We start from the raw sequence: 27,998 nt of genomic DNA on the forward strand, positions 1-27,998 counted from the left end.
CCCCCCCCCCCCCCCCCCCCCTCTAATGCAGGTGTAAGACGTACTGTATAGTTCAAACATGTCAGTGGTCAGTTGAGGAGTGTTCAAATTTCTATTAGAACATAATAGACATATTAATTTAGTTTATAATATTGTTTATGTGCCCCTTAAATAACTGTATAGTGCAAGGAGCAGCTTTAGCCTCTACGGCTAATTTCCAGCTGTAGTCCCCGGCCAGCTGACAAAGGGTATACTAAAATACAATGGTTAACAAATTAAAATAAATTGTATTACATCTAAAATGACTGCAGGCCTAAGCAAAAAGGAATAAGACATACAGACCAGTGGCACACACAATCAAGCACAAACATGCAACCACATCACATTGGTTCCTGCAATAAAGACAAAACAAAGTAGACAAGATAAAGGAGAATAGTCACAAAGGCCACATTGAAAGCACATACAAGACATAACATTGAGGCAGGCAGCAGAGATGGAACGGCGGCAACAATGAGAATGTCACATCAAACACTTCACATCTGACAGATTGTGTGCATTGATCGTTATTGGACAGCCATTTTTTAAGGTGTGTTGAAAGGTGGATCATGTATGCATATCTTTGATAGTCGTGGGCAGTGAATCCCAGTTTTGTATTGCCATAACAGAAAATGATAATTGACCAAATGTGCTTTTCCTGAATGGAATTAGAGGGTCACCTTGTGTGGTGCTCCTGGTTATCTTACCGCTGTTGTTACATTGGATTATGAGTTCATAGGAGGAGCGGTGTTGTGCAGAGTTTTGTAGACCAAACAGATGTCTTTGTATTTGATTACATCTTCTACGATTATTTAGGATCATACAGTGATTCAAAACTTTGAGGGTTTTCTTGTAACGAGTAGCTAGTGGCTTTAGTGATGAGCTGTTAGTTTGTCCCTAGCTTGTCAGACAATGTTAGATGTGTTAAATCATGGCATCCTTAAACAATTTGGCAGTATTAAAAGTTACTACATTTCTTATGTATTTAAAATTGGCTAGGCCCTATTGCACACTTTCTTAATATGTGCTTTAAAAGAAAGATTGGAGTCAATAATAATTCCCAGATACTTAAATTGTGGAAAGATACTAATGTTTTGACCCGAGATGTTTATAATTGACACAATGTAATTATTATTATAAGAATGTTTATGTAAAACGTTCTCAGAGTTCTATTTACATTAAGTTGAATGCAGTAGCGATTTAGCCAATCGTTGATCTGATCCACGGCTATGGTAAATTTGTTAGCAGCCAGATGTTTTGTCTTGGCATGCACATATACTACGGTGTTGTCCGCATACAATAGTGTTTTGACATCAGGGCGAACAGATGGCAAGTCATTAATATATAAACTAAACAAAAGTGGGCCCTTGTGACCCTTGTGGTACCCCTGTGCATAAGCCAAGATCTGATGAACGGGAACAGAAACTTATTGTTCTCAACCAGTTAGATATGAATCAATCCTTTTAATTACTAACGGGGAGAAGTTAAAAGTAGACCGTGGCAATAAGGACCTCATGGTTGTGTCAAAAGCTTTACAAAGGTCTAAAAACACATTACCAACAACACCTACCTTGTCGACCATTGCTCGGATTGTCTCTGTTAGCTGTTTAGCGGAGTGATAGGACCTGAAACCAAACTGCATTGGAAGAAGATTAAAAAGACTATTATTGAAGAAAGAAAGCAGGTGCCTTGATACCCATTTCTCAGCAACCTTGGATATCTCAGGTAGAATACTGATTAGACAATAGTTACACATTAGGGTAATTTGTCTTAAATACTAGAGTTACAATTGTAGTCTTAGTGGGAGTTGGGTATATTCCCTCAAGAACGGACTGGTTGACAGTTTGTGTGATAGGGTAGGCTAGGTGTTCTTTTAGGGATAGATCGTTTGTTTTTTCCTGGCACCGTCAACTGGTGAGTCAGGCCTTTTCCCTGCTATCAAATACTGCTGTACTGCTGCCATAAAAAAGCACATACAGTATGTTCAATTGACAAATACTGCTTCTTAAGCATCATTCGTACCTTAACTTTATTTAAGGCCTAAAATTGAATACATTTTGAGAGTTTAAATATCCTCTGTCCTCTGAGTGGCTATTTAGTTTACAAATCCCTCTTAACTTGTGCTTTGAGAGGTGCAGAATACTGCATTAAAGTGGTTTAACTTGTTCTTACAGGCCAGTAATTGCGTGTGAAGTTGCTGTTTTTGTTCAGTTACAGAACCAGAAACCTGCTGGCTGGTTTTGTTTGTTATCTGGAAGTATTGGTAATTGATGAGGTTATAGTTTTGGTAATAATTCTAATTAGTGCTTGTATTTTTTTTTTTTTAACAGAAGGTCCAGGGGAGCTCTGGTATTGTTTCTTTTTGAAAAAAGTATTTAAAAAAAAGGTATTTTTAACTTCAAATGCACCCAATTGAATCTTTGTTTGGACTATATATAGAAACAAACGGAGCCACCTCTGATGAGAGCTTTTCTTTTGAGTATGGAAACATCGGTGGTTTATTAGCATAATTGAAGGATATTAATAATATATGTTTATTAAAATGTTGTGAATAATTAAAATGTGGAACAAAAATTATATTTAAAAATGGCATTTAACTTGGTACACAAGTTGCAGTTCAATGAGGTGAACATTTCCACATGAGGTTGTCACAGCTTATTATGATATTAATTCTCACTATTTGTGTCTGTGATTTGTCTAAAAGATCACGACAACTGATGTTTCTATGTGGAAAGCATCTCTCTTCTCATTTGCCTCCATAGTTTCTGTTAGCATCTTTTGTTAACCATCAGGAAGACAAAAATATCTCAATCTACCTCTAAATCTGTTTAAAATTGTGGTTATTTTTTGTTGGTGACCACTGCTAAATGTTTGTTCTGTGGCTCAGATATTATCTTAATGCAGCTGGTTTAAAGTGAATGCACTTGATACCAAATTTCTGTTTGGATTAAGTACTATTTTGGTTACATTACTTTTAAGAAATGGTGAAAAAGTAATTGTTTTGTTGTCCAATCTCCGGAGACTGATTTGTAGTTCTTTTCCATTTCTGTGCCTGATAATCACCTTTCATTGACAGTCCTGGAAAAAGTTTTCAGTCAGATTGTTCTGACTCTGAATTCAAAAAGCAATCACATCTAACTGTAATTGGCTCTAAACAGTGACTGTAATAAGACGTTTGCTACTCTGCAAGCACAAATCAACGATTTGATTGGCTTGTAGCAGCAGTTTGGCATGAATAAAAATGTTTGTCATTTTTCGGTCGGTTCTCTTTGCTGCTGGAATCTGCAGGATGTGTTTTGTGTTGGTTTCATTTTCCAGGCCTTCACTCTCATCTCTCGCTCTGGTATTTCTAGTAGCTCAACTGTTTGTTTTTGTAAGACTGCTGTGGCACTGTCAGCTGTCTCTCTCTCTGTGTGTGTGTGTGTGTGTGTGTGTGTGTGTGTGTGTGTGTGTGTGTGTGTGTGTGTGTGTGTGTGTGTGTGTGTGTGTGTGTGTGTGTGTGTGTGTGTGTGTGTGTGTGTGTGTGTGTGTGTGTGTGTGTGTGTGTGTGTGTGTGTGTGTGTGTGTGTGTGTGTGTGTGTGTGTGTGTGCTTATGTGCGCGCATATCTGTCTTTGTCGGATTGTGTCAATTTGAGTTTGTGTAGTATAGCATGGATCTGTGATGTGCCTGTGTGTTGTTTCCATGTAGAGTGTGCTTATTTCAATTTAATGGGGTCCTCTGCTGTCTCAGCTGCTCTGTCTCATCAGCTGTGAGGGGTAACAGGTTGGCCTGGGTGTGGGTGGTGTGGAGGGGGTACTCAGAGACACGCGCCATCAGGATCACAGTCCACAACAGACAGGCAGGCAGGATTAGAGCCCGGCCCCAGGATTAGGGGCCCCTGTTAACAACCTCAGTAACCCACCCATCACACACACACTCGTCACCCTGTTGAGGGGCTCTGGAGGAGTGGGGATCTCTGTCCCACTGTGGGTGGGTGTCTGCCCGTCTCCCATTAACTGGCTCCTGGGCTCCTCTTACTAATCAGTGTTGTTAGGAGGCTAAAAGGAGGCTGCTGTTCTTATTGCGAATATCGGCCACAATTCAATATCGTACATCCCTATTATCAAGTGTAATTTGTTCCAGGAGTCAGGTGCACTAAAGTTAAACTAGTTTTTCTAAGTTCAGACCAAGCTCATGGAACATGAAGCAAAAACCAGTCAGTAGGCCAAGTATGATAAGGTAAAAGTACAGAGAGTAACAGAAGTTCTGTAAGGTAGAATGGTAGTTTTTCAACATGAGCCTTATAGATAAACAGAGTCAACAGTGAGGTTCACCCAAAAAGTTGTAAGAGGAAGCACAGAGAAAGTAAAAGAAGAGGTGCAGGAATAGAAAGAGCAGTATATTATTCTACGGGGAAGACAACGATATAGATGGAACCGAGAAAAACAATTTAGAGAGAGAGTGAAACATGGATTCAATTTGCAGGAGCATGAGAGAGGTTTGGGAATAAATTGTCTATGGTAAATTGAAGAGGAAAAAGACACCGGTGGTTGTTGGCCCTCTTCAAAATAACAACAACAAAAACACTCCACTTTTGTCGATTTAACACCTCGAGACCACAGTGCACAGCCCAACTCCAACATAAAAAGAAGAAAAGGAGAGTGCACACCCAAACTGAAGCGTTTGTAATTTTGTCCTCAGCTGTGTGTGTTTTGTCTGTTTCTCTGGGTTTTTAGTATGTTTGGCTCTGATTGATTAGAGAGCAGCATCAAACTGTGATTGAGTTTGTGTGTGTACTAGGGCTGCACAATTATGGCCAAAAAGATGATAACGATTATTTTGATCAAAATTTTGATCACGATTATTCTCACGATTATTTGTTAATTTTAACCAAATCAAATTTTATCGTCACATAGGCTATTTATAACTGCGAGAGGGAATATGATGGACGCTACTCACAGAGAGACGGCTGACTCATTATGAACGGGTCCAGCAGGGGTCGAATGGCAGATACACACGCCGTGTGTATAGTCACCTCGCTGCATTTTTATGAACTATGATATTCTGGCCATGGGTCACATCTCTTGCAGGTCCAGCAGCTCCGTCTCACACGCTATTACTCTACCAACTGAAGTTAGTTGCGTTCAATAACTTCTTCTGTGTTCTTTGCCGTGGCAGCCGCGAAAGCAGAGTTACCCGAGGAAACACTGGCACAAATACAGGTTTGCCCCTGTGTTAATAAAAAATTAAAACTGTGGACAAATGTCAGAAGTGTGGACCGGCGCTGTGTGGCCGGGCGCGGAGTAAGAGGAGAGAGAGTAGAGGAGAGATCCCACACAGGCACAACTTTACAGAAGAAATGGGTCATGTAACAGAAAATTAAACCATATCCATATAACAACATTGCAGCGGATGCGAGGACATTAGCACCGGTGCGTCCTAAAGAAGCTAACAGCTAACAGACGTTACTAGCACTGCTCACTGCTGCTGTCTAAAAAACTACACACACACACACACACACACACACACACACACACACACACACACACACACACACACACACACACACACTTTATACATACCAGTAATAATAATATAATAATACATTCCCCAAACTTAAGCCATCCCAACCACATGCCTAAAGCTGAATTTATAGTTATACATGTAGCCTCTTCAAAACTGTAGCTACAAGTTGGGGCTATGACGGCTACACTGATGCCACAAAGAAACCAAAGTTAAGAGATAATTCTCTCCGTGCCAGGAGGCACACAAGGCTTGGACATCACTCCTCCACTGGGTTCGGTTTGCAGCTGCACGTTGGGCTGTATTCCACGTGTTCCAGCCTGCACTTGCAAGCTCTTGAAAAGGGAGGTTTTGTTGTTCCTGCTGATATCGCTGGCTTGCCATATGTTTGATAGCCTTTTGAACTGTGCGCTTGCCAGTGCCACTCTTTTCTTGACATCCGCTGTGCCTCCACCATCCTTTGTGACGTTTGCACCCAGATACGTGAAGCTCTCTACCTCCTCTCCCTCGCTTTCTCCAACCTTCAGCTTGTTGTCACTCTTGCTGTTGGCCTTCATTATCTTGCACTTCTTGTCGTTCAGTTTTAGTCCAACCTTGGCTGCATTGTCCTCTAATCTGGTTGTTTTGTGCTGAAGGTGATCCATTGTTGAAGATAGAAGGGCAAGGTCATCTGCAAAGTCAAGGTCTTCCAGCATGATAGTGAAGTCCCATCGGATTCCGGTTCTTTCACCCTCCACAGTTCTCTGCATTACCCGGTCGATTACCAGGAGGAACAAAAATCCTGACATGCAGCACCCCTGCTTCACTCCTGTCGTCACTGGGAACCAGTCTGTTGTCTCGTTCTCGTCCATAACGGAGCACTGAAAGTCCTCATAAAGGGTCTTTACCATCTGGATCAGCTTCTGAGGGATTCCATACTGACGCATGATGGTCCAAAGGCTGTCTCGGTGTATGGAATCGTACGCTTTTTCAAAGTCAACGAAGTGGACGTACAGTTTAGCATTCCATTCGTTGACTTGTTCCAGGATATTCCTGGATATTCCAGTAAAGAAACCAAAAGAACTGTGAATCATCAGCATAAGTTGCTTATGTTTTCTCCTACAAGTTACTGCCGCTGGTTGAGATAATTGAAAGTGAAGACCAGATCAAACGAGCTGAAAAAAGGCTCAAGTTAACTGCTTCTTTTCGGTAACACATTAAGCTAGACATCTCGGCTGCAAACCCTCTCTATCATAGTTATTGAAAGACAGTTTACGACTAGCTGCACACTATTAATCTCATTCATAATGAGACGATGAGGACCTTCCCACTATCACTTGTATCACAATGAACCATTTAACGCTAACCTAAACGCAAACAACCGTGTCCTATTTGAAATGAGAACTGGCCAAAATGTCATCACTTTCTGATAAAAATGTCCTCCTCTAGCAGGGTTTAAAACCTCAGTTTGGGTTGAGGAACCTTGACATTGTATACTGTCAGACGATAGAAATTTGTTCAAATGTGAGAGCTTTGGTGGGATCGTTGCATTAATACCGTGACTTTTTGGCAATATTGAAGCATTGTTGCATCAATGTGATAAGTAATGTAATTTTTTAGTATTTCACTGGAATAACCAAAAAACAGGCACTCTGTTGTGGTTATTTACATAATATTATGATATACTGTGTACATATATGACTGTACCACTACACTGTGATAGAAGCCTACCCCGCTAGTCCTCACAAAGATAGGAGTACAAGAGCACAGAGTAAAACATTTCGTGTTTAGCCAGTAAATACAATCAGTGTGGAGTGCGGGAACTGATGAGGCTGCTGCAGAGCCTGCAGGCAGACAGTAACCCAATCTGAGGGAGGGAGAGGGAGCGAGAGAGAGGGTGATGGTGGAAGAGAGAGCGAAAGACAATAAGTTGGAAGCACCGTGTTGATTTGAAAAAACAGAAAGATGAGCCTCTGAGCCCCCCGAGGTAACATACACCATACTTTTGTCTCCTTCTATAAATATCGTTCTCTTCCTCCCTTCCTCTCTCTTCCCCTCTCCAGCTCTCTCTTCATCCTCTTTCCTTCTCCCTCACCTCATTGTGTACCTGCCTTTCTTCTTCCCTCAGTTGTCTCTCATTATAGCTCATCTTCTTTCCCTTCGCTTCGGCTTTCTTCCTCATTACTTATTGCCCTTTCTTTTCTCCCCAATTATATTCTTTCTCCTTAATAAAGAATATATCTGCAGTAAGGTATGTGTTGAATAGAATTTTGATGAATCTGAATCTAGTATAAGATCTTTCTTTAATAAAAATCCTGTCAATTCCCTTACCAAATGTATTTAGGTTTAGTCTTCAACATATCTGTGTAATAATAGATAACCAAAATTAAAGAATCAGTTGAGCTTGTATCAGCTTTTTGTTTTTGGCTAAAAGCAAAGACACCGTAGCTTTGAGTTGTAGTTTAATTAATGGTCACAACCTTAAAGCTACATTTTGTAACCTTCATTAAAAGTATCTTTTGTTGTATTTACTGTAACTATCACTATATCCTGACAGTACTACATTATTCAGATCATCTGAGAAATCTTATTCTTCTGCCTCCTCCTGGTGCTCCTAATCACATTAGGAAAACAACCAATCAGAGCTGAGAAGTCTCAAATACAGCGGCCACTCGTGAATTCCTATTAAACTGTAAAACCAGGCAGCGCTGATTAAATATAAATCAAGATTTGGTTACTGCATTGCCTATTTCTTGTTTCCGATATGTTCAGAAACATATTATTGTGAACTGTTAAGCTTTAAAATAAGTTTGCTCCGGCCGGTCAACAGTTTCCTTTTATTTATTATTTTAAACTTAGTTTATGTTTTGCTTCGTCTTGATTTTGAGAACGCTGTTTTTATTTTATTTTTTAAATGAAAAAAGAGTCCAGGCCACTGCCAAAGAAAAACAATAATATAATATCACCGAATTAGCAACTATGACAATGCTTTGCTGACACAAAAGTATCCATTGATTAATCCGTCAACAATCATATGAGATGCATGCCCAAAATGTTCCATATTGTTGTGTCTTGTTCTCTCCTTTACACACACACACACACACACACACACACACACACACACACACACACACACACACACACACACACACGTATCTCTAACTATAGTCGGACTCAAGGCAACTGACATTACTGGCATCACATGGATCATTCGCTGGTGCAGCTGCTTTTTTAGAGCTTGTGCTGTTCAATCCTTTGGCCTTCCTCTACCTCTCCCACCCCTTCCTCTGTCTTTCTCTCTCTCTTGCGCCCCCCCCCCCATTTCACTGAGCTCTTCCAGAGGATGACTTCACGCACTGGACGAGGGCAGGAGCAGCAGAAAAGACTATGGTAGCTAAGCTGCGTTAGCATCTAAAATCTCTTCCCAGCAGCGTGGCTTTCGACCAACCAGGCACCCCGGCTGGAAAGCAAAAAAGAGAGAGAAGAGAATGGACTAGGAGTTGGGAGAGGCAGTGGGAACGCATTTGAGGGGAAGGAGTAAGAAGAGGAGAGGAGTAGGAGCAGGAAGAAGCAACAAGGAAAGGGAGGTTAAAAGTTTGATTGCTTTTGCAATGGGGCCATGCGCTGGCATAATGTGAGGTGCCGGTGAAGAAGCAATCACTCTGGATTTAAGAGGATGACAGTTCAGGAGACGGAAGAAGAAAGAGAAAAGGATCTCGGACTGGTTGAGAAGATCTCACAGGAGGGAGGCAGTTGAGCTCTAGATGTCCGTGTAGTATGTCAGTGGGAACCCATGTTGCTGAGCAGCTGTGATGACTCGCAGTGCTGTAACTGCTGCTGCCACACTATAATGTGTGCGTCTGTTTGTGTGCACAGTTGAAACCAACAATACCTCTTCCCTTGTTGATGTGTGACATCTCAGCATGGACAAAATCCCCAAACTGATCAAAAGCTCACAGCTGAGATGAGACTGAATTCAGATTTTATTTTTCATCGGGACCAGATATATTCCACTCTGGGTTTGATTGAGGCTGTCTTTGGGCTCAGACGAGGTTAGTGATTGTTTGTTTGAGACCGGGGGGGGGCGGCACAGTGTCTGAAGAGACAGACGTGTTGAAAAATCAATTCGCCATTTCGCTTCACCTCAGCTTGCTGGGTGGTGGGAGACGCCAGTGAGTATTAATCCTGCTACTGGAATCAGCTGATCTGTTTTTGAAAGTGGTGACAAGAGGATGAGGAAGGTTCTCTTTTTGTTCTTGGCCAACAAATTTTCTATTTCAAAATGGTATTCAGTATGCAGTTTATTTTGAATACGTTTCATTGACAAAACGCATTAAAGTATCACCAGAGCATCAGAAAAATCAGCACTTATAATTAAAATTTCCTCTTGCGCACTGTATTTAGGGGATGTGGCCCTGTTTCTCCTTTCAGATTCATACTATGAACAGGCATGTGCAGGAATTGTATAGTTGTTAATCCAGCATTTTCCAGAATGAAAGGTAGTATTGTTTGTTTCATTTGCCTATCCTAAGTTTGCACATGTTAAAAAATAAAAGCCTTCTGTGAACTGAATTAATAATCATGATATTGTCTAGTGTGTACAAGTATTGTTGCTGAATGTGTCACTGCTCTGTAGGCGCTCCTGACCTCTGACCTCCCATGCAGGTGGTCATTTGTATCAGGCCACACTACTTGCGCAATGTAGCTTTCCTTTTCCTCAAAAGGGGAAACATGGGAATTCTCCTCATTTCCTCTTCTCATATTGCATGTTGGCGAGAAGACAAGACCAAAGTGATCTCTGCTTTTTCAATAAATTCTTAGAAATTTTAGTATGCAAAGCATTTTTCCACATTTTTTTTGTCTTTCTGTCCTTTTCCTAGTTCACTTATTTCCAACAGTATCCACAAGTACCTGCTGGTTCATTGAGAAGTTGTACCCTTTACTTGAAGATTACACTGTTACACCTTAAAAACAGAGGCTGAGACATGCATTTCTTCTGTTATTTTGCAGGTACATAGGAAGATTCGGGAGGACTCCGACATGGCCCAGGACTCCCTGCAGTGCTTGGCCCAGCTGGCCTCCATGCACGGGCCCATCTTCCCCGATGAGAGCGCCCAGGTCTCATACCTGGCTCACCTGGTGGAGGGCCTGCTCAGCATGATCAATGGGTCAGTGCGTCACTGTGCTGGAGACTTAGTTTGTCGATGGCTCAGAACTCATCAGTGCTTTCGAGTAGCTTGATGTAGTAACTAAAGCAATGTAAGTCAAACAGTCAGCCTGTTTGGAGTTGTATCTTTTTAGCCATGCTAGTGGCATGACTCTATTGATGGCAATGTTTTCATGTCTGTGGTTTGTCAGTTGGTCGGTCTAGCGCTTTAGTCAAGACTGAAACCTTTCAACAGCTACTGAATAGATGCCATTTAATTTTGTAATCATAATGACTTTGGTTATCTGCTGACTTTTTCTCTAGTGTCACAATGAGGTTGACACTTGCAGCTTTGAGTGAATTGTCTCAACAACTATTGGATGGATTGCCATCTAATTTGGTACAGATATTACCCGTCGGGAGTGATTGCGATAACTTCCTCCAACTCTGACTATTCATCAAGCGCCATAAATTGTCCGTTTGTGTTTAGTGCTGCATGTTAGCATTGTCATTGTCAGCTTGTTAGTATGCTGACATTATCATTTAGCTTAAGTACAGCATCAAAGAGCTGGTACCCTGACTTTATATCTGTATGTATCTGTATGTATCTGTATGTCTTGTTATTCACCTAAATGTACAGGTGTTTAGAATATAGTTTTAAATGTTCTCCCACTTAAGTGTCAGCATTGTCCTTTTAGTTGAGCTTGGCAATATACTGACATATGGTGAAGAGATGAGACATCATGTGGGACTCTGGTTATTGTAATACATAGGTTAAACGTTGCTTTTGGTCTATCTGTAGTTATTAGACGTTTTTGGCAAAGTGCAAATGTTTATTTATATGATCTCATTTTAATAACAATCATGATTTTGGCTTCCCACGATCAAATTTGCGTGATCAAGCGATATTTTAAATGCATCATTGCGTTTTTTGCAAAGCCAATCTACCGCTTAGTAAACCACTGTCTGATCATGTGCCAGTCAGAGTTGTTCCCTGCTCCGCTTAGCTTAGTTGCTAGATGTAGACAGTCACAGGGGACAGAGTAATGTGAGGAAAATACCACAACAGATAGGAGTCGGCCATTCGTCGGTCACAAGATTGAACAGTTTACCAGTAAACGCAACGTTTTGTCCCATCTGTGTTGTTTTTCAGACAACAGCAGTGACCAGTGCTAGTTAGTGTCTATTGGCTCACAGGGCTCTAGATTGCAACTAACATTTTTCCTATTAGGTGCACCTAATGTCCTTGCATCCGCTGCCTCTCCACAAACGAAGCTAGGTTGTTCATATCGATTTTTTGCAATAAGTTTCCCATCACTTCTGTGCTTGTGTTTGGATCTCTCCTTTTACTCTCTGCGTAGCCCCGCCCCCATTCACTCACACACTGCTCCTAGCAACATGGAGAGACACGGCCTTTCCACACTTGTGACATTTGTTTACAGTTTTAATTCTTATTAACACAGCTGTATATTGTTAAGCATGAGAGGCCAACCTGTATTTGTATCAGTGTTACCCTAGTAATTCTGCTACTGCGACGGCCACTGTGAAAAACACAGAAGAAGTTATTGAATGCAACTAACTTCAGTTTATAGAGTAATAGCGTGTGAGTCAGAGCCTGTTGGACCTGGATGAGAGATATGACCCATGGCCAGAATATCATAGGTCATAAAAATGCAGCACAGTGACGATACAGATATTTCATAAACTCTGCTGACCCGCCATTCGACCCATGCTGGACCCATTGATAATGAGTCACCCGTCACTCTGTCAGTAGCATCCGTCCATCGCGTTCCCCCTCTCTCCCTAGCTTTTTATCAGTTATTGTCGAAAACAAGTGAAGGAGCTTTCTCAGAGATACTTTTTTTAATATATATATCCTACGCTATTTATTTCAGATAATTTTCATTTACATGTGTTGCAGCTGTATGCATGTACAACATACAACTTCAACATAAGAGGAATGTAGAACAATGTAGATATGAAATCAGTTATAAATAGCCTATGTGACAGTTAAATTGGTTTTGGTTAAAAATCAACAAATAATCGTGATAAGTAATCTAGATCTCAATATTGATCAAAATCATCGTGATTATCATTTTGGCCATTATCGTGCAGCCCTATTATTTGGCTTCTTACTTAAATACGTTTTTTAGTTTGCTGATTAAACTTCGATGGTTTTGGCAGTTGACACTGACACTTTCTGACACTTTCACGGTGACTTTCTAAGCATCAGTTTAAAGGAGAATTCCGGCCAATTTTTTTGTTAATTGTGATTGATATAAATATGCAAGTACTTTTGATTGAAAAACCCCGACCGAAATCGGTGCAGGCAACACTGAGTAGCTGCAGCTACGTGTACAAGCTTCCACTGAGCTAAAACGGCAGTGAACAGGGCAGATTTTAGAGTGCCTTTGTGCATCTTGACAGACACACAATGCAATATGTCTGTACAACATGAACAGGGCCCTTACGTCACATCAAGATGCATTTTCAACTCAGGCATTTGTTTTAATTTACCTACCCTGTCTTGACTTATCAATAGCATTTAACAGCTAGCTCTAGCAGCTAACCAGGCAAGCAAGCTACCCACCGGCAAGTAAAAGACAGGGTAGGTGAATTAAAACAATATCTGAGTTGAGAACACATCTTAATGTTACGCAAGGGCCCTATTCATGTCGTACAGACATATTGATTGCATTGTGTGTCTGTTAAGAGGCACAAAGGCACTCCAAAAATTCTGGTTTTAGCTCACTGGAAGCTTGTACACGTAGCTGCAGCTACTCATTGTTGTATGCACCAATTCAGTTTTTTTTAAATCAGAAGTACTTGCACATTTATAGCAATCAAAATTGGTCTGAATTCTCCTTTAAGAATGGAACCAGTGCAGTTTTTCCCTTAAGTGTATTAGTGAATTGGTAGGTTTTGTCTTGCATGGTACACATAGCAACAGTATTGTGTACTGTATAGGACGGGTTTAAATTTGTTAAATTTAACATTTTTCAAAGTCTGTCCTATAACAATACTCTGTCATGTGTATGTTGACATAGTTATTGATCGCTGTAATCATTCCTCCTGTCCATAGCTGTAAAGAGATCCCTAAATCCACAATTCCACAAGCAACCAAATTAAGAAAACAAAGAGCTCACACCAGGGACCTGCTTGATTTTGAATGTTAATCCCCTCAAAAGAGGTATTACATTGTTTTCGAAGCATTTCCAGTTGATGCTAGCAGTCATTCAACTATTTCCGTCATGCAACATTGATCTTTCCCCTGTCTTTCCTTTTGACAATTTGCAAAACCTTGAAAGTAATTTCCATCATACTGACAGTAGATGTAGTAATAACAATAGATGAAACTAATTCAAACTGCCCATTTGAAGCAGCTCCACCGGGGATGCACACAGCCACTACTCTGAAATAAATTAACTTTCTATATATATTCTGGCCATAAAAATCACATGAAGTCAAAGGCCAAAACTACATTTAAAAATAATGTGCAATAATATTGTGTAATAAAGGCTAAATATCTGCCTTTTCTACATTAAAATTTAAATGATAATTGGTTTTTTTAAAACATCAGCTGTCCATTTCAACTGCATATATTGTAGCATTCAAAATGCAAGATCAGTAAGCACAGTTGTTGTTGTTGTTGTATTACCTTGGCTACAGTCTCAGTAAATGTAAAGTACTCTCCACTATCTCAAGGATTTCATATGTCTTAAATTCAGAGACTCAACAAGTGCTGGAGGACATCAGCAGGAGTGTGACTCATACTGGGCCAGCCTATGCTTTATTTATAGGAAGTAATGGCTTGTTGAGTCTGTGTTTTTTAATTTCCTCCATACTTGCATCTGCACACACTATAAGAAACAGGCTGGAGTGGGACGAGCTTGTCTTTCAGTTCAGAACAAATAGTGTTAATCAGGAACTTATGTTTCCCACTTTCCACTATGCCAAATATATGTAAAATTGATTGAATTATGCATTTAGTTTTTCTCACAGATATACTGCTTAATCAACCAAAGAGGAAACAACCATTACTAGCAACCTCTCAAACACTGGTACATACTGAGTGTGTTTAAGTTAATTAATCCTATAGTAGTCATCCTCTAATCAAATATAGAGCTGCCCGACCCCTAACATAAAACTTGTTTCCCAATTCTAGCTGGGAGCTTTGCAGACTTTAATGAAACTAAATTCTTCTGAAAGCCATGTTGAAATACTTTTCAATAAGGTTCAAACTATATTTCTAATTGAATAACATGGTATGTATTTTTTGTGGAGTAGAAACCATCTGCTAACTGTATATCAATTACAAGAAGGAGTCAAGCATCAACAACAAAATGTAATTTCTAAAACTGTTGAATGTTTATTTTCAACTCTTAATTTTGAGAATAAGCCCCTTGAGATGCACCATCTCGTTGTCAAAGAGGTTCTAATGCACAAAAACATGAAAACAAACAGACCAAAAATAGATACATAAATAGTAGTGATGATAATAAATTAAGCAATCCAAATGACACAAAAATAAATAAAAAACATATTGTACACTTTGTAATATCTACAAGTGTCATCTGCACAAATTAAGAAGACATAAATTAAGTTGACTACTAGACAGAATAACATGTCAAAGTACTGAGTGTACCTGAAACAAAAAATGAGGGTAAATAGAATCAATATCAAGAGAGGTTCAAAATATAAATTGATAATTAAAATTAGAAGAAATAATTCACATAACTGGCTATATACAGGAAACCTACCTTTTTTAGCTAGATCAGATTTCATAGAGTACTTCACAATAAAAGATGGCTGCAAGACATAAAATACAGACACATAAAACTACAAAAGGTTTACAGCAGTACTTACCAAGAAAATGATTGAAAGTTAAATACAAAATTTGAGAACTCATTTAAACATTATTATATTCCAATTATTTTGTCACTTTTGTTTTGTCAATGATATATATTCTTAACCTTACTAAAAGGAAGTGTAGGGACCAGTAAATAAAACACTTTCATCCACTGCTAAAGGTGCTAATCATGAAATACAATTTAGCTCTTAATCTTGACTTTTCCAGCTGAATGTGAAAGATTCCTGATTTCTTTTTTATAAGAAAATAGAAAAATATACATTAGAAATTAAAAGTTGTATACTGTCCACATTGCTTCACCTGTGAGTTGCTTTGGGTTAATAGCTTTACAAACTTTTATAGATACCGTGTCTTGGGGGTCTTTACAATATACAGTATGCTTTCATTTTTACGCCATTGAGACTCGACTTTACCTCCCTGTCAATCCTAAAGATGCTTGCAGCCTGATTCCCATAACAAATTACTTTGGGGAAATTAAATGTTGGCAATCCTGTCAGTTTTTCCTGCTCAATGAGGATAAGACCCTCCTCGGTGTGACAGTGACAGTTAATGAGAAATTTGATATATGCAAATGAAAAGTACGCTGTCTTTCAAAAATTATGGACTTATCCCCACTGACCTTCAGAAAAGTTATTTAGGCATTTAGTTGCACTCGCCTTGACTCTTTTAATTGTATTCTGCACTCAATAAAAAAGGGCTGCAGCTGCTAGACTTTTAACAATAAAAGAACAAATTAGCCCCATTATATTATCCCTTACCCCAGCTCACAGTTGCTCTAGACTACAATTTGATGGATTTGACCTATTTTGACAACATGACTATCTTAAAAAAAAATGGAACAACCCAACGTTTTAACTACTCCTCAACCACAGTGTCCTCCTCAAAACGTCTCTCTAAACTGGCTTTCTGTGCTTGCAATATATTAACTTATTGTTTACTTATTTTTGACACTATTGTGGATATATACCTAAGTTTAGGCAATTACTAAAGCAATTCCTTTTTGATAGCTCACAGTTTTTAACAGAAATAAAGAAAAATGAGCATGATTTTTCAATCAAACACTTTCTACAGTTAAACAAAGCTAGAGTTTTCCTGAATAAATCAGTCAAAAAATTGCAGCATTTTCAATTAAATCTGCAGCTTTCTGTTCTACGAATAAATAAACTAGAGTACAAATCTGACCAGACATTTATTTGGTGCCACAGACACATTTGTGCCAAAAAAGTGAGGTTCAATATACCCAGCTGTATTTGTATATGTTTTTATTAATCATGCTGTGGCTGCACATTCATACTGTTAATAAAATTGCTATAGGTTGGCGGAGTTTCGTGTGTGTGTGTGTGTGTGTGTGTGTGTGTGTGTGTGTGTGTGTGTGTGTGTGTGTGTGTGTGTGTGTGTGTGTGTGTGTGTGTGTGTGTGTGTGTGTGTGTGTGTGTGTGTGTGTGTGTGTGTGTGTGTGTGTGTGTGTGTGTGTGTGTGTGTGTGTGTGTGTGTGTGCGCGCGTGCGCGTGTGCGTGCGTGCGTGCGTGCGATGATTATCCAGAGCCAATAAGTACAGAAGTATTTCATGCTCATTTGTTGGTGTATCTTTCATCAAAGTATTTCTGATTTGAATTAAGGGGCCACACTGACATGTAAAAATAACTGAGACACTCATGAATGTGCACACATGCTTGTTGTTGGACCACGTGATTCAGTGAGTAGGAGTTTTTCTCTCCCTCTCTTCTCTCTCACAGGCTCTCACTCCCTCTCTCTTCCCTTCCTCTCTTGCTCCGTCTGTAATCACCTATTCTTGGAGCTTTTTTCCAATTGCCTCATCGGAAAACCATGCAAAGAGGGATGGCCGATCTTCAATGATTGAACAGTTCTGCTCGCAATTTAACTCCATCTGATATGGGTTAGCAGGGCCTCTCACACAATGTTTCTCTCTGACTGACTTTGGAGAGGTGTGTCAGCTCAAACACAAGTTCAGGATTAAGAGGTTCTTTTGTTGCAGCAAAGGCAACACAAAAAAGTAAAAAGCAAAAGTATTCAGAAAACCTTAGGGGTGGTGTTGGTTTCTTTTAGAGGGGTTTTAAAAGGTTTTTCCCTTATTGGCTGTGCAGAAATGTAGAAAAAACAAATCAACAATCAAATTCATGCCATCTTTTTTACAACATGAAGGCATGGATTTGAAAACATCAACATCACTGACAGACTGGAATATTAAATCCAAAATACAATTTCTTTCCATCAAGTTTAAATTTATTGCCCGCAGTTTTGAGGAGTGCCTCTGCACTTCGTCGATATTCATGTGGTTACATAGCACTTTTCTGTAATTTTTGTTTCTGCATTGATAGCTTAATTATAAGATGATGTAGTTGTGGTTATGTTTTATTGTATACATTTGTGGTGTTACCCTGCAGTACTGCAACTACAGATCCTCATTGCTTGTAAATTATGTTTTCAAATAGAAATGTGTTTTTGGATAAATCCCACCTAAATCCCTTTGGGCATTTTCCTTCATTCTGTTCCTCCTACTGTATGTCTTTCTCACACATTTAATTTTGACACGTTTGGTTTTGATAATTTATTGCATTTTTTTTTGAGAAATTCAGAGCTCTTTGTTTGTTTCAAATACAGAAGATTTGTTCAGCCTAAGCTTTCGTAGAGAATTGAATGCAGTTGGGATTTTAAGAGGGATAATCAAGCAGCACTAATTTTGAATCTTTTTAATGACTTGTCACAATGAGTGTGCCATTTGACACTTTTTTAGCCTTGATAGCTACAAGGCTTTATGGATGATAATTCTGGTCGGTTGTTAGTCGGACTAAATTATCTCGACAGCTATTAGATGGAATTCACTTTTATTTTCCCGCTGGGATTCACATTCCCAAATTTTATACAGACATTTATGGACTCCAGACAATGAAGGTTAATTGGCTTTAGCATTTCCCTGACTTTCTCCAGCTCCAAAAGCAGCTAAAAATTTAAATTTTCTTTTTCATTCTCAGCTGTGCATTGTGTTTAGCGATAATTGTTAGCATTGCTAGGACCCTTAAAAACAATAGTTAACATTACCTGCTTAACATCAGTATTTTAGCATTGTTATTGTGAAAATTTTATTTTGCCAATATTCACATTTATCCCGAAAGAGACTTCAGTTACAGTATTAGGGGACCACTAAGGCCTATATAAAAGTATCCAAAAAAGCACCATGTCATGGGACCTTTAAACAATATTTGTAACCTGATTGAATACTGTTTGTTAAACTTTAATTGTCTAAAAAGCGTGGCTGCATTTCTTCATCTTGTAATCCTGTGATTATTTCTTCACATTGATTATACATTGCCTGTGGGGAAGATATCTCCATATGGTGTAAAATTCAGATTACAAGCCACTCTTATATCTGGTTTTAAAATTCAACATGTGAGCCAGATATGATTTTACCATGTCCACACGTGTCGTTTCCTGCTTTTTGGTTTAACTTTATGATAAAAGTCTCCTTAAAACGAGAAGTGTAATTACAGTCATTCTTTCAATCATCATGTACTCTGTGTACTGTACTATGAGACAGAAATACCATAAAAATAACCTCAGATGCAGCTGTGGAATACTGCTCAGAGGTCAAGTAGCCCATGAGTTTTGGTTAAGGATCAATTTTCATGCCTGTTTCCAAACCTCAGTCACTAGTGTGTAAACTGGAAAGTGACCCCAGTTTAGCCTCAGCCTCACCCTGGAGAGTGGAAACTGTTTTTCCTTGTGCCAAAGCACAAGTTTGAATCAAAAGTGGAAAAGAAGCAGTATAACCTTTTCTTTTAAGAGAAGGAAATGTACTTAAATACAAGACATTGTCAATTTTTTTATTATCAAGTATAGCACATGCTGTTCTGAGTTTAATTTCTCGCCCTAATTTTTCCAACGGCATTAATCATTTTAGAAGAAAAAGTATCTCCCAATTAAATTCCATTTCATTATCTGTATTCCCAGGATTGAAATCGAGGACTCTGAGGCAGTGGGCATCTCCAATATTATCTCCAATCTGATCACCATGTTCCCCCGAAGTACATTAACCGCGCTGCCCAGCGACCTCTTCACCTCCTTCATCAACTGCCTCACTCTGCTCACCTGCTCGTTTGGTCGCAGTGCCGCCCTGGAGGAAGTGGTGAGTAATAACACCTTCATCTTCTTCCTCTCCAAAATCTGATTATCTTCATTGAAATTCAGTCACATCGTGTGTTACATTAAGGTTAATCTTAGAGAACAAAACCAAAGCTGTTTGATTTAAAGTTTTTGTTATACAAGATATGTTTTCTTGAAATACCCCTAGATGTTGAGTCTCAAAAATGCATTTGTCAACACTGTAGCAACTGACCATGTTTGCCTGTTAACCAATTAAATTAGATTTGAGTCAAAACAAGTAGATCTTAAACTTTTTGACTTGTGACCTCTAAAATGGAAGCAATGTAATAGTTTGCAGGTTGTGACCAGTTAAACCAAAGGGTGGCTTTATTTACTATGAAGAATAGATTACCACCAAGTACACTTAAAAAATAAGAAGGACTTACTATTGAAGATCTTTGACATAGTTTTGCCGACATCCGTTTGCTGTTTCTCTCCTCACTCAGCTGGATAAGGACGACATGGTTTACATGGAGGCCTACGATAAGCTGTTGGAGTCATGGTTGACGCTTGTCCAGGACGAGGAGCATTTTCCTCGCGGCTGCTTCGTCCAGCCAGCAGTCCAGGTCTTCAACTCGTACATCCAGTGTCACTTGGCTGCTCCTGACGGCACCCGGAACCTGGTGAGACTCTTATTTAGGATAAACAGTGTATTTTACTGAAAGGCAAGTCAGTTCCAAAAAGTTGAAAGCGAACTCTAAAGATTTGGAAAAGTGAAGAACTCTGCTTCATTCGTTTTAGCATTATAATGCTGGGTCTGCTCTATGCCTAATAGAAGATATTATGCATTCTTTATTTTGTTGTTTAGGGTTGAACATTTCAAGATTCAGATTTACACATTAATAGTAACATTATCCTCCACCTGGAATGTTCAATTACATTTTTCTTTCACACTCCCCCCCCCCCCCCCCCCCCCCCCCCCCAGTCAGTAAATGGCATATCATCACATGAAGAGGAAGAGATCAACGAGCTGCAGGAAGATGACAGAGAGCTGTTTTCCGACCAGCTGTCCAGCATCGGCATGCTGGGTCGTGTGGCCGCTGACCACTGTATCCCGCTGCTCATGAGGTAAACACGTAAAACTTGACCAAGTACTTCATATCCTTTCCTGCTGTGACCTCTCCATCAGTATTTTCCATAAGGCAGAATTTGTTAAATTCTTGTATAATGTTCACATTTTTAACACCTATATTATAAATGTACACAATTTTTTACCAGTTTTTTTCACAAGATTTACAATTTGTGGCAAAGCATGATTTGTTTGACCCGTATTTGTTTAGTTTGCATTCCTGTAAATTATTTATAATTTTTTAAGATTTATTGTGATTGGAGTTTTTGAACTCCAGAAGCTGTGTTTTTGTTTCCCACGTTAACATTGGTCTTGTGACGTTGTCCTGCAGTCTGCTGGAGGACCGGGTGACGCGGCTTCACGGTCAACTCCAGAGAACCCAACAGCACCTCATGGCCACATCTGACCCCGGCTCAATGGACCGCAAAGTCCTGGACGATCTCTACGAGGACATCCACTGGCTCATACTGGTCTCAGGTCAGAAACAGCACAACTATTTATTTATGTATTTTTTTTATTTTAAAGGAAATGTCAAGGTTGTCTGGATTAAAGGTGCCCTGCCACACAAAAACATTTTTACTTGCATGTTTTGGAATATGTTAGGTCCATTTGTGTTGTGTGTATGTCGTGAATGTGAAAATGAACTGCTACCTCTTCTGTCAGCTCTAGCCACTTAAAAGTAAAAAGCGGAGAAATCAGGCCAATTACAAAAGCTGATCAGTCTGACGTCATCTTGCCTGAGCTCATTATTATTCATGAGCTCGCCCAGTTGCGCTGGGTAAAGGATGCTAATAGCCAGGCTCTCATTGGCTAGCTGTAAATTAGAGTCAAGCAGCTTAGCTCATTGAATATCCATGAGAACTGGCACAAATCAAGCTATATATGAATTCAGTTGTCAACAGTTGTCGTGTGTGTGTGTGTGTGTGTGTGTGAGAGAGTGTGTGTGTGTGTGTGTGTGTATATATATATATATATTTAGATAGATAGATAGATAGATAGATAGATAGATAGATAGATATAATTCATTCATGCATTCATAGGGGGTGTTCTGTAGTTCTACTGTATCTTTTAGATCTTTTGAAAAATGTATTATTATCAAGGTTGAGTTACAGACAGTAGTACCTGCCGTCACCTGTTTTCCTGCAGAGAATTTAAACACCATAAAAGTGTTAGGGGATTTTAGTTCTAAGGAGGCTTTGCATGGATTTAAAACAGACTGACACAAAGTCCGAAAGGCACTTTGAAAAAAGTCTTATAATGGTCTTGTATAATACTTTTTTTTCCCCAGTGCTGTTTCTTCTACTTAATTAACTGACTTGATTTGTGAACTAGATAGAACAGCAGAACACCCAGTTTTATGGGTTTGTGTTACGAAATTTATGTGCATTTTTAAAGCAGCGTTGCAGGGCTAAAGTCACTGCCTTTGGAAGATGAAATCTGTTTTTTATATAAAACTCTGAAACTGACATATTTGTGCAGTTGAATTTAGACTTAACACCCAATGAGAAAGGTTTGGCCTGTTAACAGGGCCAATAATGTTTTCATATTTTACTATATTGAACTGCAATTAAAAAAGTTTTTCCATTGTCAATTGATCTCAGAATTATTTTCTTAATTGATCAATTAAATGCTTGATCTATAAGATGTCCATCAGTTTGATCAAAGATGTTCAGGCAAATAATAAAAAATGAGAAGGTGGAAACATTGGAGCATTTATATGCTTAGAAAATGCTAATTGATTACCTGATCGTTACCCATGGTGCTGATCTAGTTCTTTTTTGAAATTGTGTATTTTCAGTTAAAAGTTTAGGAGAAACCTAAAATCAACAAAGTGTACGAACCTTAACATGCTTTCTGCATCTGTCTGTGCATCCTCCAGGGTATTTATTAGCAGACGACCCTCAGGGTGAAACCCCGTTGATCCCATCAGAGGTGATGGAGTTCTCCATCAAACATTCGACAGAAGTGGACATCAATACGACGCTGCAGATCCTCGGGTCACCGGGGGAGAAGGCCTCGTCCATACCGGGCTGCAACCGCACAGACTCAGTAATTAGGTACTGTTTCTGTTGGAGGTTGATATACCTGCTAAACGCTGATAGACGCTGCTAAAAACTTAAGAATACAGTGTTTGTTTAGTTAGATGAGCTATTGTTTTGTCTTCAAGCAAACACTTGAAGTCTGTAACCGGAAAGCCCACATTTCTAAACCTTCTTTTAGTCTCAACTTTCAAGAAAGGGAGGTTAAGGCTTTTTATTCTTTCTTCTTCTTTTTGCCATTTAAAAGAACCAAGCAGCAAAGACTTAAATAATTTGGGTGGAGTAGCTTTGAAATTTTTTATTTTACACTGTGCAATATGGCATATTTGGTGTGTTTCTTAACAATATATATATTTTTTTTATATACATTTTTTTTATTTGATTTTTCTGGCTAGCAAGGATTCATTATCTTGTAAGCAATGTGTTTATCCTATCCTATCTGAAGGCTTCGTACGGACTGAGACTACTGAGAAGTTACTTATTTGCATCCGGTATTGAGAACTGGAAGGTTGACAGCTTGAATCTTCAAACTACCTAAAAAAATCTTTGTAGGTAGGATTAAAAAAAAAAGAATTTGACATACAGTAGTTGTTTTTTCCGTAAACACGCAAGAGTGAGTGAACTGTGAAGGTCTCAGGTTTGAATTTGTGCAGCAAAAGGAATGTTTAGCAAAGCATCTGTGAAAACCGGTATGCAGCACAGGTTTGTATGTGATATATTGACACTAAACCTGACTCAAAGACCAGACAATCTGCTGTCAGATTGGCGTATGGGAAGAGATTGCACTTCTTTGTGTCCAGCAGTCCTTGGATGTTGTGGCAGATCTCAATTTGCCAGTAAGACCTCCACAAAACTCTTCCAGACTTCCTCCCTGTCCAGGGGGTTGGAGTTCTAAGTGTAATCACAGTTATTGTTCTATAAAGCTAAAAGTGAGTTAGTTCCTTCACATTCATACTGAAACGGCCTCTAAATGTGTGGCGTGCAAAGCACAGGGGTAAAAAATACACAGTAAAATGTCAGAATAGTAGAACAAGCCCATCACATGTGGTGACCCGCTCAAATTGTGACGTTTGTCTGACCAACTATTCAAAACTCAAAGATATTCAATTTACAAAGATATATAACAATTATGATCAAATATCTAAATTGTGGTAGTTTATTTTCTGTTAATTTAAAATGAGATGTTGACATGTTTTAACATATTTAGTCTAGAAATGTGGATCTAGCCTCTGAAAACAGCTGCTGTCAAATTCACTTGGATCAGTCAGTTGGGCATCTGACAGAAAAGTATTTTGTTATTCTCTGGGTCATTTTTGCCTATTTTTGGAAATTTTACAGACAAAATTATTAATCAGTAATGGAAATTATCACTAGCTGCAGCCACTACACTACCCACCATTATGAGTTAATAGACAAGGAGAAGACCAGGTGCATTTCCACTCCCAAGCCGTTTTAGTTATTGGCACTGCAATGTCATTTGCTACTACCTCTGAGATGATGAGCGTATCTTGTTGGTGAAAGCAGATTTATTTTTTCAACAACAATTAATTGTGCGGCTTGGCAGTATGCAACTGTGGTGTTAGAAACGTTGTGCTGTTCAGGGATGTTGGCAGTCACACTTGACACTCGTGTGTGTGCGCGCGCGTGTGTGACAATACTCACAGCAGCCAATGACATTGTCTGTTGAAGGTCTTTGAGTCCCTGTGTTTCTAGATTGTTCATTATGTAGAGGTGTGTGTGTGTGTATGTGTGAGAGAAAGAGAGGGATGACTGCAATGACAGAAGATTAGAGAGACGAGTGGCTGACAGCATCAGGTTTCCTGTGAGGACCCGACCCTGGCCCCGTAAATGTCAACGTGGTTTTGTTTTCTGCAAACAATGTGAAACTGTGCACTGTCCTCAACTGAAGGGGCGGACCCATAGGCTGCTTTAAGCCCCCTGTCTCTCTACCCTCACTATGCTCTCTGTGTGTGTGTGTGTGTGTGTGTTCTCAAAACAGAACAGAATATTCATGTTTTAGTTGTTTGTATAGAGGATTACACATTTGTCAAAATTTTTGGGCTGGCTTCGGATGATCTGTAAAGATGCCTTGTGGCCACACAGCTGCTGAAACTAGACAATGTGTTCCTTTATGTTTGAGGCCAAAATTACGTCAAATACTGTTTACTCCTTGAATGAAAAGCTGCTTACCCCAGCTGCTTTTTTTTATTGTTATCTTTACTGAGCGCTTTATCTTGTTATGTTGGGTTTAATATTTCTCCCGAAAATTAGATGAATCAGATGAAAATATTTTTCTTTTTTTTTTTAGCCCAAGTAATGTATGGATTTCATTCAAATATGGGTTCCCAAATCCCAAACTGACATTGTTGTATTATTATTTGGGCAAAATAAAAGAGTTTATGTCCATCATCAACACAGTTTGCAATGATCAATTCTCTTGCATAATCAAGTGAGCTGCGTACGTGACATCTGCTGCAGCGCCAATTATGAAATGCCAGGTAGATTGTCTGGGACTTCTGAAAATATAGGCAACCCATGTAAAACTAACATGTGTTAAAGTTAACCATTGAATGATTCCTAAACCATTCTATAAACAATATCCATTCTGTGGCTGTTGAGATTTGTATGCGACTGCAAACGGGAATAATCACTCACACAGTTGAATAATAATAATATTTCTTTATTAGGGCAGGCATATTTCTCTTTTAAACACAAACAAATTCAACTAAGTGAAAGAAAACGGCTCACAGAAATTTACAACTGTGCACTGCAAAAAGACAGGGCCATAGCCCGATGTAAAACTGAATTGAAACCTAAATACTGCTGCAATATCAGCGTATATTTCTTTTGGTTTATAATGCATTCTCACCCTGCCCTTTCTTTTTCTTCTGGAAGTGTGCTTTCAAGAAGCTTTCAAGAAGCAGAGAGCGCTCAGGCGGTTTCAGATTTTCATGACAAATGGGCCGCGGATAGAAAACGCTCTCTCCGCCTTGCGAGGCTCTTGATCTACCGGTCAGTGTTCGTTCCTGCCCTCACTTTTGGTCATGAATGCTGGGTCATGTCCGAAAGAACGAGATCCAGGGTACAATTGGCCAAAATGGGTTTTCTCAGGAGGGTGGCTGGCTTTTCCCTTAGAGACAGGGTGAGAAGCTCAGTCATCTGAGAGGAGCTTGGAGTAGAACTGCTGCTCCTTTGCGTCGAAAGGAACCAGTCATGGTGGTTTGGGCATTTGGTAAGGATGCCTCCTGGGTGCCTCCCTATGGAGGTGTTCCAGGCACTTCCAGCTGTGAGGAGGCCTCGGGGAAGACCCAGGACTAGGTGGAGAGATTATATCTCCAACCTGGCCTGGGAACGCCTTGGGATCCCCCAGTCAGAGCTGGTTTATGTGGTTCGGGAAAGGGAAGTTTGGGGTCCCCTGCCGGAGCTGCTGCCCCCGCGACCCGATACCGGATAAGCGGATGAAGATGGATGGCTGGAGATTTCTTGGGATTAAACCCTATTGTCTTGCCCTCTCATCCTTTTTCTTTTGGTCTTCTCAACTACTGCCCTCCTGTTCTCATGCCTTCTCCCCGTTTTATCCAGTCTCCTTCCTTTTCCCTTATTTTAACTTTAAATCCAACTATATCTTCTAATGTTCTTCTGTCACAGGTTGCTGTCAGCAGTGCTGCGGACGTCAGAGGTTGAGTCCAGAGCAACGCGAGCAAGCCTTACAGTGCTGCTGAGCCCACAGATGGGAAAGGATATCATGTGGTTCCTCAGACGTTGGGCAAAGACGTACCTACTGGTGGACGAGAAGCTCTACGAGCAGGTATAAGCTGACATACCTCCACATAACATCATACTTTTAAAGATCACATTTTTTTACAATACCATAGTATGTAGCACACTGCAGTAGGGCTGCACATTAAATCATATTTAGATAGTTTCCTCATATTGTGCACCCCTACACTGCATACAATGTCATAGTAATATCTTTTCCCCATCATAACAATAAACCAGTTGTTTCTCCTCCAACTGTCTCCTCTCGTTTCAGATCAGCATCCCCCTGAGCACAGCATTTGGTGCAGACACAGAGGGGGCCCAGTGGATTGTGGGATATCTTCTGGAGAAAGTGATCAACAACCTGTCTGTGTGGAGCTCAGAGGCCGAGCTTGCAAACGACACCGTGGAGCTTCTGGTGACCCTGGTGGAGAAGAGGGAGAGGTGAGGACAGTGGTGGTGCAGAGTTGCAATGATAATTTGATGAACAGAAAATTACTCTTATTCTTTGATTTTCTTTTAGGAAAAAATAACAATATTTTTCTTGTCAGCTAATTTTGATGTATTTATTGTCATAAAGAAATGCCTCAAACTATTGATCGATTTTCAAAATAGTTGACAATTAATTTAAAAGTTGACAGTTAATGGATTCATCTTCGCACTTCAAACAATTAAGTCCACAGCCGGGATATCCTGACTTTTATTACGTAGTATGTTGTCATAATGCATAATAACTTCCCATAATGCAACCGATTGCTTTTCTGCTTGTTTCTCAATCATCCTGAATAGTTTTGGCTTTCTTTGCTATTATATAGAACAATTTTAAAGGGAAATTGAGTTTTTTGTTTGATCGAGGTACCACTTATGTTTTATTAGTAAAATATAAGCTTTTCATGAACTAGAAAAAAATGTTTTGGTAAATTAATATGCTCTCTGTTAGATAATGGATTGAGTTCTCACAATATGTTAAAAAACAAACATTCTTGCATTCAAATTAAAAACACAGAAACATTTATTTGGATTGAGAAAGTTTTCACATTAGAACAGCAAGATGCAGCTTGTGATTAAGATTGTTTTTAAAGTTGGCATCACTTTGTTTAAGGTGGTCAAAAAAGTTTGGATCTACTGGCTGAGGCCTTCTGGTTAAACATCAAATTGTGCACCTTAAGTACAGATGTTTTTGCAGATTTCTGGGGGGTCACATTAGACCCTACCACACAACAGACTTTTACAGACACTCTGCCTCATCCTTGTCTTTTCAGGGCGAACGTTGTGGTGCAGTGTGAAAGCTGGTGGAACCTGGCGAAGCAGTTTGCCAGCCGCAGCCCACCACTCCACCTGCTGTCCAGCTCTGTGCAGAGGTCTCTGATGAAAGCTCTGGTCCTGGGAGGCTTCGCTCACATGGACTCTGACACCAAACAGCAATACTGGGCTGAGGTAATTTGTGTGTATAACT

The 27,998-nt window shown here is 39.6% G+C and overlaps 1 protein-coding gene across 1 annotated transcript in view; it reads left to right on the plus strand.

Annotated features, from left to right (window-relative positions):
- xpo4 (exportin 4) overlaps positions 1-27,998 on the plus strand; it is a 57,102-nt gene that overhangs the window by 20,776 nt on the left and 8,328 nt on the right. Inside the window, exons 8-16 of the mRNA XM_034886150.1 lie at positions 10,509-10,666; positions 19,484-19,658; positions 20,122-20,298; positions 20,601-20,743; positions 21,076-21,221; positions 22,624-22,801; positions 26,432-26,591; positions 26,817-26,986; positions 27,805-27,979. Coding sequence (XP_034742041.1) covers positions 10,509-10,666; positions 19,484-19,658; positions 20,122-20,298; positions 20,601-20,743; positions 21,076-21,221; positions 22,624-22,801; positions 26,432-26,591; positions 26,817-26,986; positions 27,805-27,979 — 1,482 coding nt within the window. The remainder of the gene's footprint in view (positions 1-10,508; positions 10,667-19,483; positions 19,659-20,121; positions 20,299-20,600; positions 20,744-21,075; positions 21,222-22,623; positions 22,802-26,431; positions 26,592-26,816; positions 26,987-27,804; positions 27,980-27,998) is intronic.

Source organism: Etheostoma cragini, chromosome 11, assembly GCF_013103735.1.
Source record: "Etheostoma cragini isolate CJK2018 chromosome 11, CSU_Ecrag_1.0, whole genome shotgun sequence".
NCBI classification, from domain to species: Eukaryota; Metazoa; Chordata; class Actinopteri; order Perciformes; family Percidae; genus Etheostoma; species Etheostoma cragini.